The sequence below is a fragment of the Dermacentor silvarum genome, chromosome 10, assembly GCF_013339745.2.
Source record: "Dermacentor silvarum isolate Dsil-2018 chromosome 10, BIME_Dsil_1.4, whole genome shotgun sequence".
In the NCBI taxonomy this organism is placed as follows: domain Eukaryota; kingdom Metazoa; phylum Arthropoda; class Arachnida; order Ixodida; family Ixodidae; genus Dermacentor; species Dermacentor silvarum.
The window spans coordinates 64958087-64977977 of record NC_051163.1 but is presented as its reverse complement, the minus strand read 5'-3'; the positions used below and the strand labels follow the sequence as shown (position 1 = coordinate 64977977).

Here is a 19891-nt window from a genome sequence, read left to right as displayed (position 1 = left end):
TCCTATAAATGTCCACACTGTGATCAATGTGCAACGCTTTACCACATGGTATGGGCTTGCGCAAACACACCACAGCTCACACCCATATCACACCCCACCACACGGCAATGGGAGGCAGCGCTGACTGCTCCGACTCGACTCCAGCTCCGACTCGACGGAGCAGCTCAACCTGGTAAACCGAGCGAGAAGGGCAGCTAAGGCCGCTGGACTCCTGGACTGAGGTGACCACCCACTGCAGAGCGGAGGAGCTACCTACGCTCGCGTGCTCTTTCGATTAAAGTTTATTCTCTCTCTCTCTCTCTCATTGACAAAGAACGTTAGTAACATCGCATCCTGCATCAGTTGGACCGAACTCTAGCTGATTTAGCGGAACAATCAACCGAGCGACATGACGCTTATTATTTTTTTTTTATCCAGCATACTTCCGGTTGATGGTTTACCGAAAAGTACGCAAAAAACTTATTCGCAGGAATCCTTTGACAGTTCTTTCAGGTGCCAGACAAGTATGTTACAGATGCCTCAATGTGACTGAAGTCCTTAGACGTCATCGGACGCCATCCAGAGCTTGTACTCGGGCAGTGGCCGCACGCACACACCGACTGACGCGCTTCTGTGAGCAAAACGTGAAGAGTGCTTCTTTTCGCCGCAGATTGGGTGGCATGTGCTTAAGTGAGAATCGAAACCCCGACCTCGTGCTCGTCCGCAGAACGCCACAGCCACTGAAACACCACGGTTGTTATCAATCCTACAGTATGCTCCCTTTATAAGGAGAACACCTAATTAGTATTCCACTCCTGATTGCTGTTAAATTTTGTCATGACGAGCTGGAGAAGGACTTCTGTCAAAGCCTCTGTTTAACCCATCTTATGTGTCATTTTACCAATTAAGTTGACGAAATGCTGAAGCTATGTTGACCTGACTACTGCTTATGTGTTCCATTTTTTAGTTCATCGCAGTGCGCATTCACGAGCTAAATATGTGCGAGACTATCAAAGATAACGGCTGCAAGGTCTTTTAAAAGCACCAAGCAATGGGGGACATAATAGTTTTAATCAATCCGCGCGTGGCATAGGTTGTACATCTTCTTTTGACTCAACGTGGTCTACGCGAACTAGTCTAAATGCAAAATTTCAGTGGGTTGATTCGCCGATGCGCTCCCATTGTAACGTTCCTGAGGATTTGTAACATGTTCTATGGGACTGCGCAGCCGTTATGCATAATTAAGAGACAGACAGACAACCTCTGCAAGGCCGTACTACGAAAGTTGCAGCGCGGCTGGAACTTAGAGCTGGAGTGACATTTTTGGTTTATATGGGGAAGCACCACCCGCGCATTGCAAGCTACGGTAGCGCTGCCGGCATTTATAAGCCCTACAGGTCCTCAGACGTTTGTGAATATCTTTATCGTGTATGTGTGCATCAAATGGGTGGGATCCACTGGGCAAAATTATTCGGACCAGGGATTACGCGACAAAGCTGATTTTTTCTTTCTCCACCTATGACTGTCAATTGAAATGGAGAAAAACGGTCAAAATTTCGCATTGTAACTCTCCAATGCACCAGCCAATTTCAGTTTGCACGTCTGATTTTTTGCAGCGATTTTCAACTAAGGCCGGGGCTGAGGCCTGCCCCGAATTAAGTTCGCAGGACTCTCCATAAAGTTGCTCAATCAATCAGCGATCCTGCGGTCCGTATAGTTTCGCTGTCGGGTGTGTATACCTGCTGTTTGTGTGCTTGTGCGATCACCGTGTAGCCCTCACCCGGACAACCTGGAGCAGCTAGCAAGGCAGGCGATTAGCCGGACTAACAATCTTCAGCTGACCATCCAAGTAAGCGTCCCTCTTTTCGTGAAGGATGTTTCTACTATAACGCAAAAGGGATCGAGACTGCGTAAACGTTGATCGCCGAGTCATACTCATAACGCATGCTTCGCGGTTTCTCGTTACTCAGCGAAAAAAATAAATAAAATAAATAAAGAAAAACGACCGCACTGCGATTCCGCCGCTGATGAGTCAATGAAAGACGAATGGCCTCGGTTCGTTTTATGCCCGTGCGATAAGATTATGTACGAACCCCGTATAGCGGCTCTAGCGGTCTCCGTGCCAAACGAAGCAGCGTACGTGAGCGGCTCCACGCGAACACTTCGGCCACGTCCGAGATAAGAGTTGTGGAAGTGCGTCGCACGCGGCCTCGATATTGGATGCCGCCCGCGCTATGTATAGCACGTACAGAGGTCAACACACTTGTCTATAGAACACATTCTTGACGGCCAAAGCTGCCACCAAAGCTTAAGCCGACCACCAGGTCGAAAGAAATCAATGGAAACTGTAAACGTTGTCACGCAAACCTCACACACTGCAGCCTATTTTGTGCCACGTGTCGTCATCTTCAGATATATCGCCAGCGCTGCCCTAAGAACGTGGTTCGCACGTTCTATGGAGAAGTGTGTTAACCTCTGTACATGCCGACTCCGTCTATCCCCTCTGTGTGTTGTCGCTTGTTTTTCATGCTTTTGTAACACCAACAGTACGCGAGCAAGGAAAGAAAATCTGGTGCTCTGTGTACGTCCAGCCGTCGGGTGCCGAGCGGCGCCGAGAGTTTCTCGATAACTTCCAGACTTACGCGCCACGTGACATGACAGTTACAGGAAGGCTGACGATGACGTTGCAAGAAGACGTGAACGCGCGAGGCGTCGCCAGGGAGCCGCGCGTACTCTGTTAGATGAGCGCGTTAATCGCGGTTAAGCTGAATCTCACTTAAAGTATGGTCTACTTATGCAACATTACGCGAATAATTGAAGTGCTGTCATCGCGTTAACCGTGGTCAACTTTTCCTCGTAGCTGCACGTCGCTGCGGGAGGCCGCAATTGAGGTTCAGCTTAACTGCGGTTGGTGTGCCCGTGCAACTAGTGGGTGTCGCGGACTTCCTACAGATGACGTCACGTTCGTCTCAAGCAGGATTCACGGGCTTGCAACTGGTTTCGACCGTGCGCGCCGGCCGTCAGTGCACGATGCCGCTACGCCGCAGTACGGCGATTTCCGCTAGCGAACCTTGGAACTGGCGAGATCGTACGCGTTCTCCTATAGGTACAATATATAGCAGCGAGTATACGTAATTTCGTCAATGGCCCGACGCCCTTCCCAACGCATCAAGGTAAACGCTGTGATGCGGCGCCCTGTTTTACATGCGGCGCGTCACACCTCACGGGAGACGGCGTTATGTAGAAACAAGCTGGAACCTCTTTTTGGCGAGTAATGGTGCTTTCGCCTGATAACCTGCCACGCTCCAACTCTGTTTGCAGCGACGCGGATGAGCTCGGTCGAGATTGGAGCCACAGAAAGGCTGCTCCCGCCGAACGTTCAGTTGATCAGGGCAATCGCGGAGAAGCCGCGTGATCGAGATTCTGTCGGATCTCGCGGTCGCGCTCACAGCTCGAAGGCCAGAGTGGCTCCGAGCGCTCCGCGAGCTGGAGCAAGGCGTTCTGAACGACTCCGAATTAACGCGAATGTGGTGGAAGAGCTCATTTTCTACCAGCCGAACGTTAACTGCATCGCGAGAGCGCTGTAAGTGTAGAGCGCTCGAAAGTGACCAGTCGAATGCGTCATAAGTTTCATCGTTGAGTGGAGCTATATATATGCAGGATGTTTCAGCGAACACTTAAAAAAAATTTAAAGGTTGCCTGTAGCAGATAGCACAATTCTAGTCTCATGAGCTGGTCTACTCGAAGATGCGGGCATTATTTGCGGAGAAAATTGAAATGCATAATCGACTAATTAAAAAGATTGACTAATTAAACTTTTAGGTAATTACACTATGGCCCATACTGCAATTTAGAAATTCTAGCCGCAGAGTTCGCAAGGCGGATCCCACTCGGAACGAATTCTCAGGATGACACCAGTTTCGAGATATTAATTCCCGAACTTTGCGGAGAAATGCATTGGCGTTCCAGTTACTTTCTCAACAAAAAATCGTTTTATGCACTGAAGCACAAAAGTAACTGGAACGCCAATGCATTTCTATTAATGAATTATATTTATATATTATATTTTGCAGCGAAAAAAAACATAAGCTTAGCTGTCTCACGACGCAAGAAATTAAGGAGAAAAAGAATAGCGATAAGCTTGCACTGGAGGCGCAATGTTAAAGAGACAGCGTAACTGATGGGCACCTAGCTAGTCCTGGATTTTGGGGCTAGGCTAAGAACTACCAAGTCATCCCCGGCTTCCGGAATTTATTGAGTATTGATCGATTATCGATTAGCTATTGATTGGCTATCGATAGGTTATCGCAAGCTACTGGCCACGTAGTTGGGCTAGGCTAAGCACTACCAAGTCACCCCAAGTGTTTTCCGGAATATATTGATTATTGATCGATTAGCTATTGATTGGCTATCGATTACTGACCAAGCTTAAGTAGTCCCAACCATGTTAGCTAGACTTAGCCAGGCTCAGCTTCGCTAGTTCACAGGGGTATGTGCCATTGCGCTTGGACACTTTCTGCACTACCTCCAGGATCGGCCCACAGTTCTGTCTACGACAGACAGATTACCCTCGGCATAAGCAGCTCCGCTGTTAAAATTTATATTTTCTGCGGAATGCAGGACAATTAAAGCAGATACGGCGTCGCAAACGAAGCCACATGAACGGCAAAGGTACAAGCATGAACATCCGACAAATCCATTCATAGGCGTGCGCAGAATCCCGCTAGGGTGGCTAGAATTGTCAAGGCCTTCAGCAAGTGTCCCCCCTCCCCATTCTAGCCACCCTAATCCCGCTTGTGGGGTGGAAAGGGGGGCAGGATAGGGGAAGGCGCCATAGCTTGACGGCGTCCCTCTCCCTCGCCCGTCACAAAATAAAGAAACCGAAACAAAAAAGCTCACTTGGACAAACTGCATGATTTATTTCCAGTGAAACAACGATTCCAACTTTCATATTTTACTGCAGTTGCAACGCTATACACAGGAACTACATCCAAGCGCTTTCCGAAGTTGGTATCTAACGCAGCTGTACACAAAGAGTCAAACAGTTTTACAAAAAGCAAGTAACATGTACGGTTCCCGCTTGCCGTATACATATGTGCATTTTATTTTTATCCTACATTATTGGCTTAAGCATCACCAAGAGCCACACGCGACGTATACAACGGATATTGGAGCCAGTTCTCGGCGTGGGTTGCTGCTTTTTTTTTTTTTTTTTTTAATGGTACAGGTGAGGGAAACATTGAAGTTCGATGCTAAAGAGCACTGGGGATTCTTAAAGAAGAGCACAGAAGGACAGTTAAGTCTACCGCATCGCACATCCACTCTATACCACTTGGAGTCACGACGCTGCATTGTGACATTACATCGCCCCCCCCCCCCCCCCCTCACACATTTACACCACGTCACTGTTGGCGTAATTCTTTTGTGAGCACGAACACACAAAATGAAGGCGTCATTGAAGGAACGCAACGGCTTCTTCAAATGGGGGGAAAAAATGCCCGCCCTAGCCAGGCAACCGAGCGGTAAGGACGGGAAGTTGCGCTAACGTACCAACCACTCACATTTTATTTTGCACTTTACAATATTTCGGAGTCCTCTACTGCACAGTTTAGAACTGCTCGATTTTTGCAAATGAAAGTTCCGTTTAGAGGGAGCAAGGAAAGGGAACACTGCAATAAAACGTACCTTCTTTTTTTTTATCACATAAACTTAGGTGGCCCCCTTCTATAGTGACCAGGAGAGTACAGCAGCCAGCATCGTAGAATGTAAGGGCAGCTAGCAATAACGACAGAGCGCTGAAAGCAACCGCGGACAGGAGGGCTTCCGCAAGGTGTCCCGAGTTTTCGCAAGGCCATTCAACCTTCTGTCTTAATTCTGCGTCGAGTAAAGCCCGAGCGCGGACGCAGAAACGTCTTCAGGACTCTTCGTCGTCGTGTCAACTGATATATGTGAGATTCCATGAGCTGCTTGCAAAATAATAAAAGTTACAAGATCCACTGACCCATTAGGGACTATAGTCGAGACAGCTGTCGCCTGAGGTGAGCGAGGATATTCTTAGAAGACATCCACGAAGATGGACGTCGCGCTGCTGCTGCGGATAGCGGCGATTGGTTATACAAGTGCGCCGTACAGACGCGCAGTTCCTGAATGATAACAGGGCGAAGGCTAGATTTCCCTGATAGCGATCAAGAGACCTCTTTCAGGGGACAGATAGAATGCAGGACAGGAAAGGACAAGCAGGTTTTAACAGAAGAAATGTGCGGTTAAGCATGCGCAAGCGTGTAAGAGGAGGGGGGATTGAAGATAATTTCTTTTTTCCTATTTGCAGAGTCTCAATGCTCGAGCATTTTTGCACTCCAAAAAAACATATTGAAATAGCCACCCATTGTTGAGGAATCGAACCCCTGATCACGTGCTCAACCATAGAACGCCATACAGGCATTGACACACCGTGGAGGTCATCAAGCGTCAAACATGAATTATTTCTGAAATATATCGAATTCCACAGCAACGCTTTGGCGGGATCGAGGCATAGCATGATTGTCGTCGTAAATCGCTACATCCCGTATATCTATCAGTTGACATTATAGTCTGCAGGTAAGGGAAGACATCGCATTCTTGTCGCACAGAAAGTACATAGTCATTCCGAAAGTGCTCAAAAACTCTATCTTACGAGCACCGAATTGTTCTCGAGCACACTGTAGATTAGACAATCCTAGATAATTGACGACGCAGGATATTGCTCACAAGCATGCAACACTACATGAAGTGTTAAAAAAAAAGGGTTAGCGATGTCGCGACGCAAGAAATTAAGGAGAAAAAGGAAGCCTCGAACTTCCTCGATAACCCGGGGGCAGACAGCCATCGTGGTACGTCTACATCCACGAACGTGTTGCGCAGCCCTCGCAGAACACGTTGCTTGAGTCGCACGTATTTAAAACTGCATCCAAGACGTTATAACAGTTGTAGTAGCCATCTTTCCGACGCACCACAGGCGTCGCGAGGAATGCCGCGTCTATAGAATTGCCATAACAACCGCTTGCCTAAAGCAACGTGCAATTTTGGTAGCATACACGATTCGGCGTCCGATCCGGTGTACACAGTCAGTCGTATAAGACTATTCAAGTTTCTGGCTCATTCCGAGGAGCAAACATCATTCGGGCGTGTCCTGTCGTGTCGCGCACACGAGATCGCACATGTACGTATAGTCGCACCACGCGCGTCTCCTGCTTCATTCCCTGCTTACTACGTCGGAAGAATTGAGCCACGGCTGGAAGAGCATGCGGAACTGCATGCGGAAGTCGACCAGCCAGCCGTGTCGGCTCTGCTCACGGTGGCTATGCTGTTGCTGCTGTTGCTGCTGTTGCTGCTGCTGCTCTCGCTGCTGTTGCTGTTGCTGTTGCTGTTGCTGCTGCTGCTGTTGTTGCTGCTGTTGCTGCTGTTGCTGCTGCTGCTCTCGCTGCTGTTGCTGCTGCTGCTCTCGCTGCTGTTGCTGCTGCTGTTGCTGCTGCTGCTCTCGCTGCTGTTGCTGCTGCTGTTGCTGCTGCTGCTGCTGTCGCATCCCGCGCCCGAGCAGTTTGCAGAAGTGACCCTCGTCGGCGCCGTCGCCACAGTCCCTCCTTCCGTCGCAGACTTTTTCGGGAAGCAGGCACCCGCCGTCGAGGCACGGGAATTTACCCTGATCGACGTTGCAGGCGCCGGGAGGCGCGGTCGTGCTGGTGGGCTCGGCCTCAACGGTGGACAGCGGCGGCGTCGTCGTCCGCGTTGTCGGCTCGGACGTCGTCGCTGCACTAGCGGCAGCGGTTGTCACCTCTGTCGCTGTCGCGCAGTCCTGCTCGTCGGAGGGCACCCCGTCGACGGCGTCGCGACAGTCGTTCTCGCCGTCGCAAACCCAATCCGCAGGCACGCAGCGCATCTTGTTGCGGCAAGTGAAGCTGCCTGCGGGACAAACGAAGAGACCTGGAGAGCATACCTCCTCGTCCTCGTTGTTTCCGCAGTTGTCTACCCCGTTGCACATGTCTTGCGGCCTCACGAGTTCGTCGTTTCCGCAGATGAAATTACTCCCCGTGTCATGTCCTTTGCTAACGAACCATGCTCCGGTCACTTCATCTAACGAACGAAGGGTGAGCGTCGCCGCTAGCAGAATGTGCGCGACGGTGGCCCGCTTCATGGCTGCGGCCGAGCTTCCTATTCGCACAGGAGATGTCGATCCTTAAGCGCGCCGACTTGAGCTGTGGAAGGGCCCGCGCACGCGTTTTACGGGTCGCGCGCGCTGTAGTACACTCGGACACTATCGTCACTTCGTTCGCAAGAGAAGACCACTCGTGAAGCAGACGCTGCCACAAACGTCGCCCGAAGTGAACGAGCAGATGCGAAGCACTTGAAACGTCGACGAAGATGATAGCAGGCACGAGGTCCCACTGTTGGCGGTGGATCGCGGTGATTGGCTGCGACAGCTCAGCACGAGCAAGCCGTCCCAGAGTGATAACAGGGAAACGTCTGCGTTTGTAGGATAGCGGGTAAGACACGTCTGCCAGGAGACAGAGAGAGAACGGAGGACTGGAAAGGATCAGGGAAGTTGAACGGATTAAATGTCCGTTTGGACACCCCGCATTAGGGGCACGTGACATGGGAGAAACGGACGAGTGGGTAGAAAATATGAGAAAAAGGGCTGGGGGGGGGCGGCGTCAAAGGCAACGGGCGCATGTACCACGTGACTTTCGTGTCGTATTTGCAGTGCATTGGACGGCATTCCGACAAAAAGAAAAAGAAAAAAAAAGGGGGGGGGGGGGGGAGGGCTCGAGCGCATACGACAGCCACTCGCAGATCGTGACCTGCATGTTCTTACTGATATTCCTTAAAAAAGTGTACAATCAGTGCTATCCCATCGGTACTAACCTACGGAAACTTAAGAGATGGCAGAGGAACTTGAGAAGAGGCTAAAAATGGGCCCGTAAGGATCGATGGAAAGAACAAAGTTATAGGCGTAAAGTTGACACATAGTTGACAATCTATACGAATGCAGTGGCAAATGTACTGCTATTCCACACCGTGAGTTTGTACATATGCACCAGCCAATTACGTTGACTCGTTTCGGTGACGTCACGTCTCTCGATAACTGTTTCTAGCGTGGAAGCACTATAAGGGCAGGTGCAGTTAGGTCATCCAACCGTCCCGAATTTCGCGGGACAGTCCCGACATACGAGTAAAAGTCCCGAACCCCGACCTAAACCAGTCGGGACGGCCAAATGTCCCGACATTTCCTTTTTTCTACATACCGAACAACAATCAATAAGCCATACCCCCTCTTCACAAAGCCTTGCAGGTTGGTTCCACCCTTCTCTTTCTTCTTCGGTTCTAGTGTCATTAACTCAAAGGCGGTTTCGTTTTTTGTCGTGGTGCTAGTTCTATTGTAGGCAGTAACCGGTCGCAGTACTTCTATATTTATTGGCATAGCCATTATAGATGGACAGCTGTACTGCACCTTTCTTGTTATATATCGCGACAACTCCAACCCCCTCCCGCGCCCCGACTTCGTCCACTAGTGAGTTGGCAAGTCTAGATGCAGCGCGGTTTTGCGAGCAGAGCTTGTAATGAATTTTTTAGGTTATCGCCGAGTATATATAGTTACGAGAAAAACGGGAGTTGGGGCAGCCATTATAACGCATACGTACAGCAGATAACCACCGGTGCATGGTCGTTTATTGTAATAATGGGACGGGCGTCAAGGGAAGAAAAGCGCGCAGTCAAGGATGGAGAAAAAAAAAAAATCGGTGGCGTCATGAGATCAGGAAATTCGCAGGCACAATTGATCGGGTTAAACTGACGTGGGAGAGGGGTGGGACAGATCGATGGGAGAGGGCTTCGTCCAGCAGCGGACGTAAAATTGGCTAATGATGGGGATGACGAGAACGCATCCATTATACCATGTAGTCTGCAGCGGCAGATTTAAACTGGTATTAATAAAGTTTTTGCATAGATATTCTCAGCCCAACGCGTAGATTGGTGGTATTCATTATGACATAAAGTGAAGTCTAAGAGGACCGTAACAACAACAACAACAACAACAACAACAACAACAACAACAACAACAACAACAACAACAACAACAACAACAACAACAAAGACCTAGACAATATCGGCCTGCAAAGTGGGTTTGCATGAGAGTTGAGGATCATCATCATCATAATCTAACCATTTCAACTTGGCCGATGCTTCTCCTGTGAATGCCTTGGTCTCTTCGTGTAAACAGCATTTTATGCACGCGACAATACTACGCCTGTGTGGAGCGAAGGTTATCGCGGTTTTGAGCGAGTGATTCAGCTTGCTACAATGCCCCGGCGAATTGTGAAATGAAACAGAGGAACAAATGAAAGGCCCGAGATCGAGGAAGGGCTAAAGCTGCGCGTGCACGTTGAAGAAACAAGATTGCCTGCGACGTCCTTACTGGGCGTCAACCACAGGAACGCTTGCATTGCCATTTAGAACTTTCTCCGTGACACAAAACGACTGCCACGTTAAATTCACGAGCATCTTCATTGGCTCTTCTCTGACATTCTCACTCCTCAAAACTCCTTAAACTTTACTAAAATTATTCGAATATCTGCAGCTTCTATTTATTTTTTATCTCTCTCTATTGAAAACATCACTGGCAACTTATGCGTACCCTTAATTTGATATTCGTCGCTGCGTTTCAGTTTACAGTTTCTTTTAGTGGTTTACTTTGAAATAATTTCAAAATCTCGCGTACTGGGCAAGTGTCATTGTACGGGTGCAGAAACAAGAATGAATGTGGTGGAAAAGATGACTTGGTCAACACATATCTCGAACCTCCATCAGGAACGTTTCTCCCGGCGCTCGATGCATTGATAACCGATAAGTTGTGGCCAGTCATTTATCTACCCAAACTTAAGACATGTAAGACAGCGCGGGAGAGAAATAAAGAAAAATAGTCCCAGTCGTCGCTCTCTTGTGAATGTACGGCTATATTGGTAGTTGTGTTTCGGCGGTCTCGTGGCTTATAAACTTGCACCACTTCGAGCGCAAGTTTTCACGCGTTCCTTAGGGGAAGTGAACCTTCCTCCTAAGTAATGTTTTCCCACTGCCGCGAAAGCCAAGGAGTGATCGTACCAAAGTCAGATAGTTAACCAGCGTTAACCAGGTTAGCTTTAACCAGCCAACCGAGCAGTCCAAACGAGGCGAAGGGGCCGCAGTGACATGGAGAATCGATATGATCAACAAAGGAAGGCGCAGCCTGGAGCCAAGGTTTCTACAAAGGGCCCGATAATGCTGACAAATACGTGTCTTGTCGAAACGTTGGCTCCGAGCTGTGGCTTTTGTTGTTAGGCCGCTGTTAATGCAACCAACCAAGTATACTATCTCCACATGGAGCAGATTCTCCGTCGGTGTTCATACGCGCAACGCCCGAAAACTCGTTGCGTTAAGACAATGCACCATGGTCACAGAAAAAAGTGTGCCTGTATGCAACATCAAGCGTCGTCTACGCTAAGCACGACAACCGCGCTGCAGTGCTTTCTGAAGACATTTGGACTGAGCGACCGTATCTGAACGCCTATATAATAAAACATTAACATATGCACGCCTGAGTGCCCGCACATTCACTCATCTTTTTCATTGTCCTCATCTTCGCGTCCCCACGGTTTCTCCTTCCACACTGAAGGGTTGGGAAACCGGGAGGAATCGCGGTTGACTCGCGCCACATCGCCGCTTCCGCAACTCTCTGTGAACTTCGCGCCATTAACTGCAAGGCGCGGAGGTGCAGTGCGGAATACATTGGAACTGGGTCAATCGTGGCCTATATAGCTGTAGCGTTTAAGAAACTGTTTAGTTTGGGCTATGTTTAGTTGCACGCCTACAGTTCTGCCAAAACTTGTGAGGAAGGCAGGCATGCAGGGCCTGTCAAGCTGCGTCAGAACGAAGCTTTTTTCCTTCGTGCTTTTCTATTCGCATCGCGTACAGCCGACCTCAGAAGTTTTCGGAGCACGGAAAATGAGAATAAGTTCAGTTTTCTAGCGACCTCACCACAGAATGTGAAATGTGGTATGTCAGGAACGTGATGACTGTACGGAGAAGTATCAACTCTACCTATCGGTGCGAGGACGTGTGCTTAGGCTCCGATGAAATTTGGATTTTACTAGGATCCCATGTTCCCTAAAGCCTTTGTGGTGGAGGGGGGGGGGGGGGGGTACATGGGTGCACTTGTTTGTAAGATATAAACCACATAATAATAAAAATAACTATGCGAGCTTTTAACTTGGATCTCGAGACGAGCCGAGGCGAATGTGCTCTCCACGTCTCCCTACGGTCTAAACGGTCACCTCTTTGTGTTCAGGAGAAGTGTGCCGTGTCTTAACAGAGAATGACAGACAAATGATGGGCGTGGCACGAAGACACTATCTTCAAATCGAGATTCAAGTACAAGAGCGCCTAGTTGCGCAAGGTTTTCCACGTAACGCGATACGAAAAGCGGGAAGGCGAAGATGAAGCAAAATTGAAGTGCAATTTCGAGTCCATGCAAGTCACAGCGCATCATCGCAAGAGTCATTCAGTTTAAGAATCACAGTGAATTTGACGTTTGATGACCTAACCGGGAAGGTGAACCAATGCAATTATCCATATTCATGCGGCAAAAATGAATAATTAAAAAATAAGATTTAAGCTGTGTATCTTTCATATGCCAACATGTGAGAACTTATTTAGGACAACAATCATGAATGGCGCATTCAGTAGTAGTAGTATTTTATTTAGTAGTAGTAAGTAAGTAAGCAGTAGTAAATAAGTATTGTACCTCGTAATCTCAGTCAGCTTCTAATTTCACGGCACATGTTGTCAAAGTAAAACAAAAATTAAAAAAAGCTTTTTTTTTATATTTGGGTAATAGTACTACATTGCATCGGTAACACCAATGCAGGTAATGGATGATGGGACGTCAGAGCTCCGGATGCATCATCTCGGAACGAAATGACCAGTGCGTAGAGTGACAACTAGGAGAAGGTTCGTCCTCTGGCGTCCCAAAAAGCCGTGCTCTAGTCTCAGAAACATCTGGCGACCGCTTATCAACAGGCTCATACAAGTTATATGGGTCAAGGGGCGAAACACGGTATAGCTTATTCCAGCGCTTCAAAGCGCGCGATTCGCGGAAACAAACTTTCGCTATGACTCGGCGATTATGACGGCTCGTTGCCGAGGGCGACGTTGCCGGATTTCGCAGGCCAAAAACTCTTTGTCACATCGGTGGACCTCAGTTCGGTAAGAGGCGGGATGCGAAACGACGATTCGGTGCATGATCTTCACTATGGCATCCCTCAGTCAAGTTATACAGACGTGGGTCGTCGAAAGACTCGAAACACGGGAATAAGAAAACCCAGCTTCCCGTTGAGAACAACACCATCACACGAATCTCGACTCACCTCGCTGGAGACGTGCGTGAACTTTTTCTTGTCCAGCCTCCTGGAATGGGACGGCGTCGGCGAAGGCGCCATCGTCAGGCGCGTCTGGAACATCGAGGTCATGGTGGGCACACTCGTCTTGGCACCGAATAATCGCTTGACCGCTGGGCGGACAAGCCGGACGACCTCAAAGAGAAGTTAAAAGCGACAACGCAAACTGCCCGAGAGGTCTCTCACTCTCTCACTCTTTCCCAGAAGGAGGGAGGTTCTACTCTGCACCACCAACAGATTCCTCCTGGTTTCGCAACGGCAGGTTCCTCTGGTCAGGGCTCGGAGTTCCACAAGATGCACGGTCCGCGGCGTCACACGTCACCGATGGGCTCTATTCTGGCGAGGGCCGCGCAGCGGGCTCTAGTTTTTAAGGGGCGGTGGCGCCACGGTAGGAGTTGGCCCTACTACGACGCAAGCGCGGTCGCAGGGCAGCAGCAGCGGGATGCCTTATCTTTTGCCGCACTCCGCGTCGGTTTGTGCGAGTCGTTGTCTCCCGTTGGCTGCGTTCCCTCGCCGATGGACAAGTGGGCGAGAAGATTGTCTGAGACCTTTCAGCAGGGCAAGCGGGACAGGTGAGAGAGAGAGAGAGAGAGAATGAGAAACAGGAGCCGCCAGTTGTTGGAGCGTGAGGTCTTCTTGGCTTTGCGCTTCCCGCTGGCTTGCGCAAGCGATGGAGAGGAGGAAGAGGAGGGTGTCGCGGAGAGATAAGAGCGGTGCGAGGGTGCGAGGGAAGGCGTCGTGGAGGAAAGCGAGTCGTGGCGGCGTTTGGCCGGAGAAGCACGTGCTCGCGTCATGATCGCACCCGTCGGACCGATCGAGGCGACCGAGTGCGCGCGGATTTTGCGCGGACGGCAGCGATTCTTCGGGCGAATGCCGTCGACGACGTTCGCGTTTCGAAGGCAAGGTTGCAGGGAAAAAATATATATATATATATATATATATATATATAAGGAAGCCACGAAGGTAGGAACCGAACCAACCGGCTCGTGCGAACAAACGCGCTAAAGTTGTGCTTTTCCAGGGCTGTGGCGCCAGCGCGCCAGGGCGTCGACTGAGGATAACGTGTTTTCGATGCACGTGTTTGATTTTTCGCTGCCGCTATTCAGGGCTTCGCCGTGGTCGACGTGGGTCAGTGAGAGATCAGACGATTTCGTATGGACGAAAGGTATTCTCTCGTATTGAAAAAAATAACCGTGTTTGCGGAACCGGTTTAAGGGGTTGCCCTTCTTATACTTTATACCGTCACCACCACATGCCAAATTACAGTTTGTTGAAAGCATGTCTACTCATATTTCGAACTGACTTTCCACGTGGCAATACGTGTGCATATTTTCTGCGCTTGCACTTCTTGGGGACATTAAGAAAATGAAACAAAAACGTAGACTGTTGGGCCAGTTGGTGCATCACGTAGTGTCGTTGAGCGGAATTACGGGCAGGATATGAAGCAAGTTTATTGGGTGTCTTTCTTGGTGCTCATGATGTTCAAAGCCCAGTTTGCTTGACTCCTCTCGAAACGAACGCAAGGAATTTGTTGATATTTTCTGCCGTGGAAAAATTGGAAGCGACTCGACTATGAGCTTTGAGAAGCAGCATGCTCGCCTGAGGAATGCTTTGCTTCGGCTGACATCAGTTGAGGCCAGAGGGGTTGGCATCCATCATGTGATATGGGGGTACCTCTTTCAATTCGCACTGACCAACTAAATAATACCTTCAATTTATGACGTCACCTACACGGAGTTCTGAAATGCCATTGACAGTAGCGTTGCTAACCGTCCCGAATTTAGCGGGGTACTCCCGACTCTTGAATAAAAGTCCCGACTTGACCCAGTCGCGATTTCCAAATGTCCCGACTTTCTTCCTACTGAATAACAATCGATCAACCAGGGCTCATATTCACAAAAAAATGTTCTCACACTGGAACTTCTTGTAAGAACAGATGCTCGCCAATAATAATTTTGGACATATGATTAGCGAAAGCTCCCACCCAATCACTAACAGCACTAACGAAAGAAAATCTTTGTGAATTTAGCTCCACATTTATTTCCTTTTTTTATATATAATGCGTGGCAGGTCGTTTGCACATTATCTTTTGTCTTCTGCTGCATTGTCATATAACGTAAAGGCAGTTTCGTTTCTGTCGTGGTGCTAGTTCTGCTGTAAGCCCTAACAGTTCACATTACCTCTATCTATATTGGTACAGCCGTGTTAGCCAGGCAACCACTGCACCTTTTCTTAATGTAAATCTGTAAACAATGTTCTTTAATGTAAACAATGTTACCAGTCCGGTAACATTGTTAACGGACTGGCGGCTCCTGGCACTGTCAGGGTCAGTCGTTGCCCCCCCCCCCCCCTCTCCCCATTCCCCGCCTCTGTTCCTCCCCTCGGTAGCATGGTCACAAAAAAAAAAATGTTATGACATTCTAATTCCCGTCGTTACATGTTATGTGCAATATGGAGGTGAAAATATACCCAAAAGTGCTACCGCGGTCGCTATATGGGTGGCCCGGTTGACAGCTCCTGAATGTCCCGGTCCATGTGCTCCTCCCCAGACTAGTGAGTCATGTACTTAAATAAAGCTTGTACATCACCGCGCCAATCACCAGCATTGCTATTTTAACGTGATACCGTTAAGGGCCCCGTGTCGCAAAAAATCTGGCGTCGGTGTCGGCGTAAGCGCCGGCGTCGTTGGAGGAAATAATCATGCCGAACCAGATCATCCCGAATCACCCCGACCGGGCAGGCCCTTCGCGTGGCCCAATGCATTAGTTAACAAAAATTGAATTTCTCAAAGTAAAATCCGTCAGAAAAATCGTAAAGTACGACTTAACTACAACCTACAGACGTGATGGCGTCGGATTGTAATTTGAATATACGAGAAAAAAGCCTGATAAGCAGCCAGGGATCTTTGAATGCTATCGCGTTTCACACTTAAAGGTGAAGCTTAAGCGTCCTGCAAATTTTTCTTCTTGGTATCAAGGCTTAAAGCACGGTTCCGTTTATATATTAAGCCCTGTCGTACTGGTCTTATTTTGTTTCATGATTTTTTTTTTTCGTGTTTGATTGTCTTGAGACCAACGTCGCGTGGTTTGAGGTTACTTAGGTGGTAACGAACTCCGTTTTCGCGGTATTCAGACGCCTTTTATTGCGATAGCAATTATATTGATACAAAGGGCGAATATTCGCCGTCGGCGTCGCCGTGATGTTCCTCCACTTTGTAAGTCGAGCGAGATCGCGGCCGTGTGCTGTAGGTGCGAGGGTGATCGGAGAAGGATGGTGGCTTGGTGGGGCGGCGTCTTCTCGCGCGCGCAAGAGGGGTTTCAGGGACGTGTACTTGCGCTAGGGTAGGTGGGGGGGGGCATAGTATAGCGTGCGTCTCTACTTGTACTCCGCCCGCGGCTGCGCATGGCGCGGCGGGTGCGTCCCATCGTGGAGGTAATCACCGGTTGGTTCCAAGGCCAGCCGACCCGAGTGTGCGCAGTGTTCTCGCGCGCTATAGTTCGCGTTGAAGCGATCGAGAGGCAACACGTCGGGGAATTCGCTCGCCGCTCGCTGCCGCTCTTCACCACGCTATAGCGTTCTCACGGCGAGTTTTCGCGGTCGTCGAGTGAGATGCCTTCATGCTTGCCTCTGCGCGCGTGACACCGTGCGTGTTAATTTAGTTAGTAAGCGAATATATTCGCAGCAGTTTATACAGCTGTCTAATAATTTGCTGTCGCAATCAATGCTTCGCCTTTTGGCCGAAACTACGACTTTTTTTTCTCTTCGGGATTTGAATAGAACGAAACAATAAGTTCCGTCGTTAAACGGCATCTTGTATCTTACATTAAGCATATGTGTTGTGTTTTGTACGCACACGTGTAGTACGTATCAACCCGGAAAAACAAACAAGTTGCGCTTAAACCTGCTCCCTTCTTGGCACTCCCGTCGAGCTGGCGTATCGTGCGAAGGTGACTCTTTCATTTTTGTTATTTTTGTTGGAAGGGTGAGGAGCTGTGGCATTCTGCGCGCAACAGTCGGGTCGATAAGCAAGTAAGGAGCGACGCCAACAGGAGCCGTCACAAAGTTCGCGCGCGATAAATTCACGCTGGCCGCAAGCGACGGAGCCCATCTCCTATAATGATTATGCACACAGGCGTCCGGCTCGAGCAAGTGCGAACTCCACGCCGGGCGCGGGCCAAGGGCGAGGAGCCGTGGCATTCTGTGCACAACAGCCGGGGCGCGATAAGCAAATAAGGAGCGACGCCAACAGGAGCCGTCACAAAGTGCGCGCGCGATAAATTCACGCTGGCCGCAAGCGACGAAGCCCATCTCCTATATAATGATTATGCACACAGGCGTCCGGCTCGCGCCAGCGCGAACTCCACGCCGGGCGCGGGCCAAGGTCGCGTCATTGCGAGGTCGCGATGTCGGGGGACTCTCGAGTGCTCCCCAGATCCGATTGCCACCGACATGCAGATCCGGTAGCGGTGTGCGAATATTCGAAACTTTCGAATAACGAATCGAATGTGGTCCGAGTTCGATTCGCGGTCAGTCGAATCGAATAGCCGCTATTAGCGAATAAGAATAATATTTTAGAGCGCAGATCTTAGGCGCCTGTGGCAAGTCTTAGCTTTGTACGTCGGCGTAACCGAGCGAACGAGCACATACAGAGAAGGATGAAAGCGAACGCGAAGCGCAGCGAGAGATGAAAGAGGCGACAGCGAAGAGAGCACCAGCAAGCAAGCGGGGTAAGCCACCTTGAAGCACCACCAGACGGCGCTCACGTCAGCGCATCTGCGGCAGCGGCGCGGTGCCGGCCGTGCGGGGGAAAGAAAAAAAGAACCAGAAAGCTCGCCTTCGCGCATAGCGTTCGCCGCTAGCGTTTCCCGGTAAGGATTACATTAACCCTCGACGCAAGACGCGCCTGGATGTATCAGAAGTTTATGGAATGTTATCGATAGTTCTTTCCGTTGGCTGTTTTCAAATATTTTCAATGTTAGACGAGCGTGCTCTCAACCTCAATATCGGAGCGAGATCGCGACAAATTTAGACATAAAGGACGAGAAGTTACGTAGTGGATCACGTTGTACGTTGCTCAGGGAGTCTGACTTTTCCGGCTGAGCCACTATCATTCGCACTCATCGAAGAGTCCTGAGTATTCGTTGCAACATTACGGCAGGGACACTAAAGATTGATTACGTGAGGAAATGTGAAAGCATTACGCCATTTGTAGACCTGGGACCGTCATGAGTGCGCTCATTTTATACACTCATGACGTGGCTCCACCTCTTCCCAATTGGCTGCGCCGTCACATGCCCAGTGACGCACGCATTAGGTCACACCTTTAGTTCATCCAGACGTCTGCGACGTGACGTGTGCAATGACGCATGCACTATCGGCACAACTTTTGGTCATCCAGAACCACGGTGCCGCCATGGCGTCGGAGAAGTGTGCTCGATTCCCACATAGACCGAAATGTACGGAATTTCTTTTCAAAGCCGTTAATTTACTTTGTTTACAGGAACTTCTCTTTTGTACTTCTCCTCCGAGAAGTACAAAAGAAGCTCTGCGGAGATGCCCCTTCTCGCGCGTCAACTAGCAGCAACGTATACGCTGGAAACCGAATCTAGAACTCGACCGACCCTTCACGCAGGCAGAACTCCACGTAGCCCTAGCCAAGCTGACTAAAAATACCAGCCCGGCAAATACCGGATTGCAAACAAGCATTTACGCAACCTACCGCAGCAGGCCACTGCGGCTCTCCTCCGGTACTACAACGAGTGCTGGGAGAAAGGAGACTGCCTGCTGTATGGAAGCACTCGGAGATCACTATGATACCCAAGCCCAACAAGCCTCTCAGCTTGGAGAACCTACGCCCGATCTCCCTCACCTCGTGCGTGGGAAAGCTCTTCGAACATATGGTGCACGACCGCATTACCAGTACCTCGGAGATAACGGCCACCTACCAGACACCATGTTCGGCTTCAGGCAGCACCTTTCAACGCAGGACGTACTCTTACAACTGAAAGAAGGCCTCCTCGATCACCTTAACAATCGAAGCAAGTACTGCATACTGGCAGTAGACGTCAAGGGAGCCTTTGATAACGTCAGTCACGACGCGATCCTCCACAACCTCGAAGGCACCGGCTGCGGCACTAGGACCTACGCGTACGTCCGAAACTTTCTGACAGACCGCACGGCAACCATCGGGATCTGTAACATCCGCAGCGAAAGCTTCCAACTTCCAAACAGAGGCACCCCGCAAGGGTCGGTCATCTCACCGCTACTCTTCAACGTGGCTATGATCAAGTTACCCAAACTCCTCGAGACCATACCAGATCTGCATCACGCGATGTACGCTGATGACATCACGCTCTGGACCAGAGCTGCGAACATTGGAAGGCAAGAAACCGCCCTACAAGAAGCCGTAAACCCATCGAAAGCTATCTCCAAACGTGGCCCCGCTGCGCCCC

At 49.7% G+C, this 19891-nt stretch overlaps 1 protein-coding gene across 1 annotated transcript in view; it reads right to left on the bottom strand.

The window, feature by feature from the left end:
• The window catches only part of LOC119465892 (ADP-sugar pyrophosphatase), a 53323-nt gene extending 39464 nt beyond the window's left edge, over window positions 1-13859 (bottom strand). Inside the window, exon 1 of the mRNA XM_037726366.2 lies at window positions 13410-13859. Coding sequence (XP_037582294.1) covers window positions 13410-13511 — 102 coding nt within the window. The 5' untranslated portion in view covers window positions 13512-13859. The remainder of the gene's footprint in view (window positions 1-13409) is intronic.
• Between the last annotated feature and the right edge of the window lie 6032 nt (window positions 13860-19891).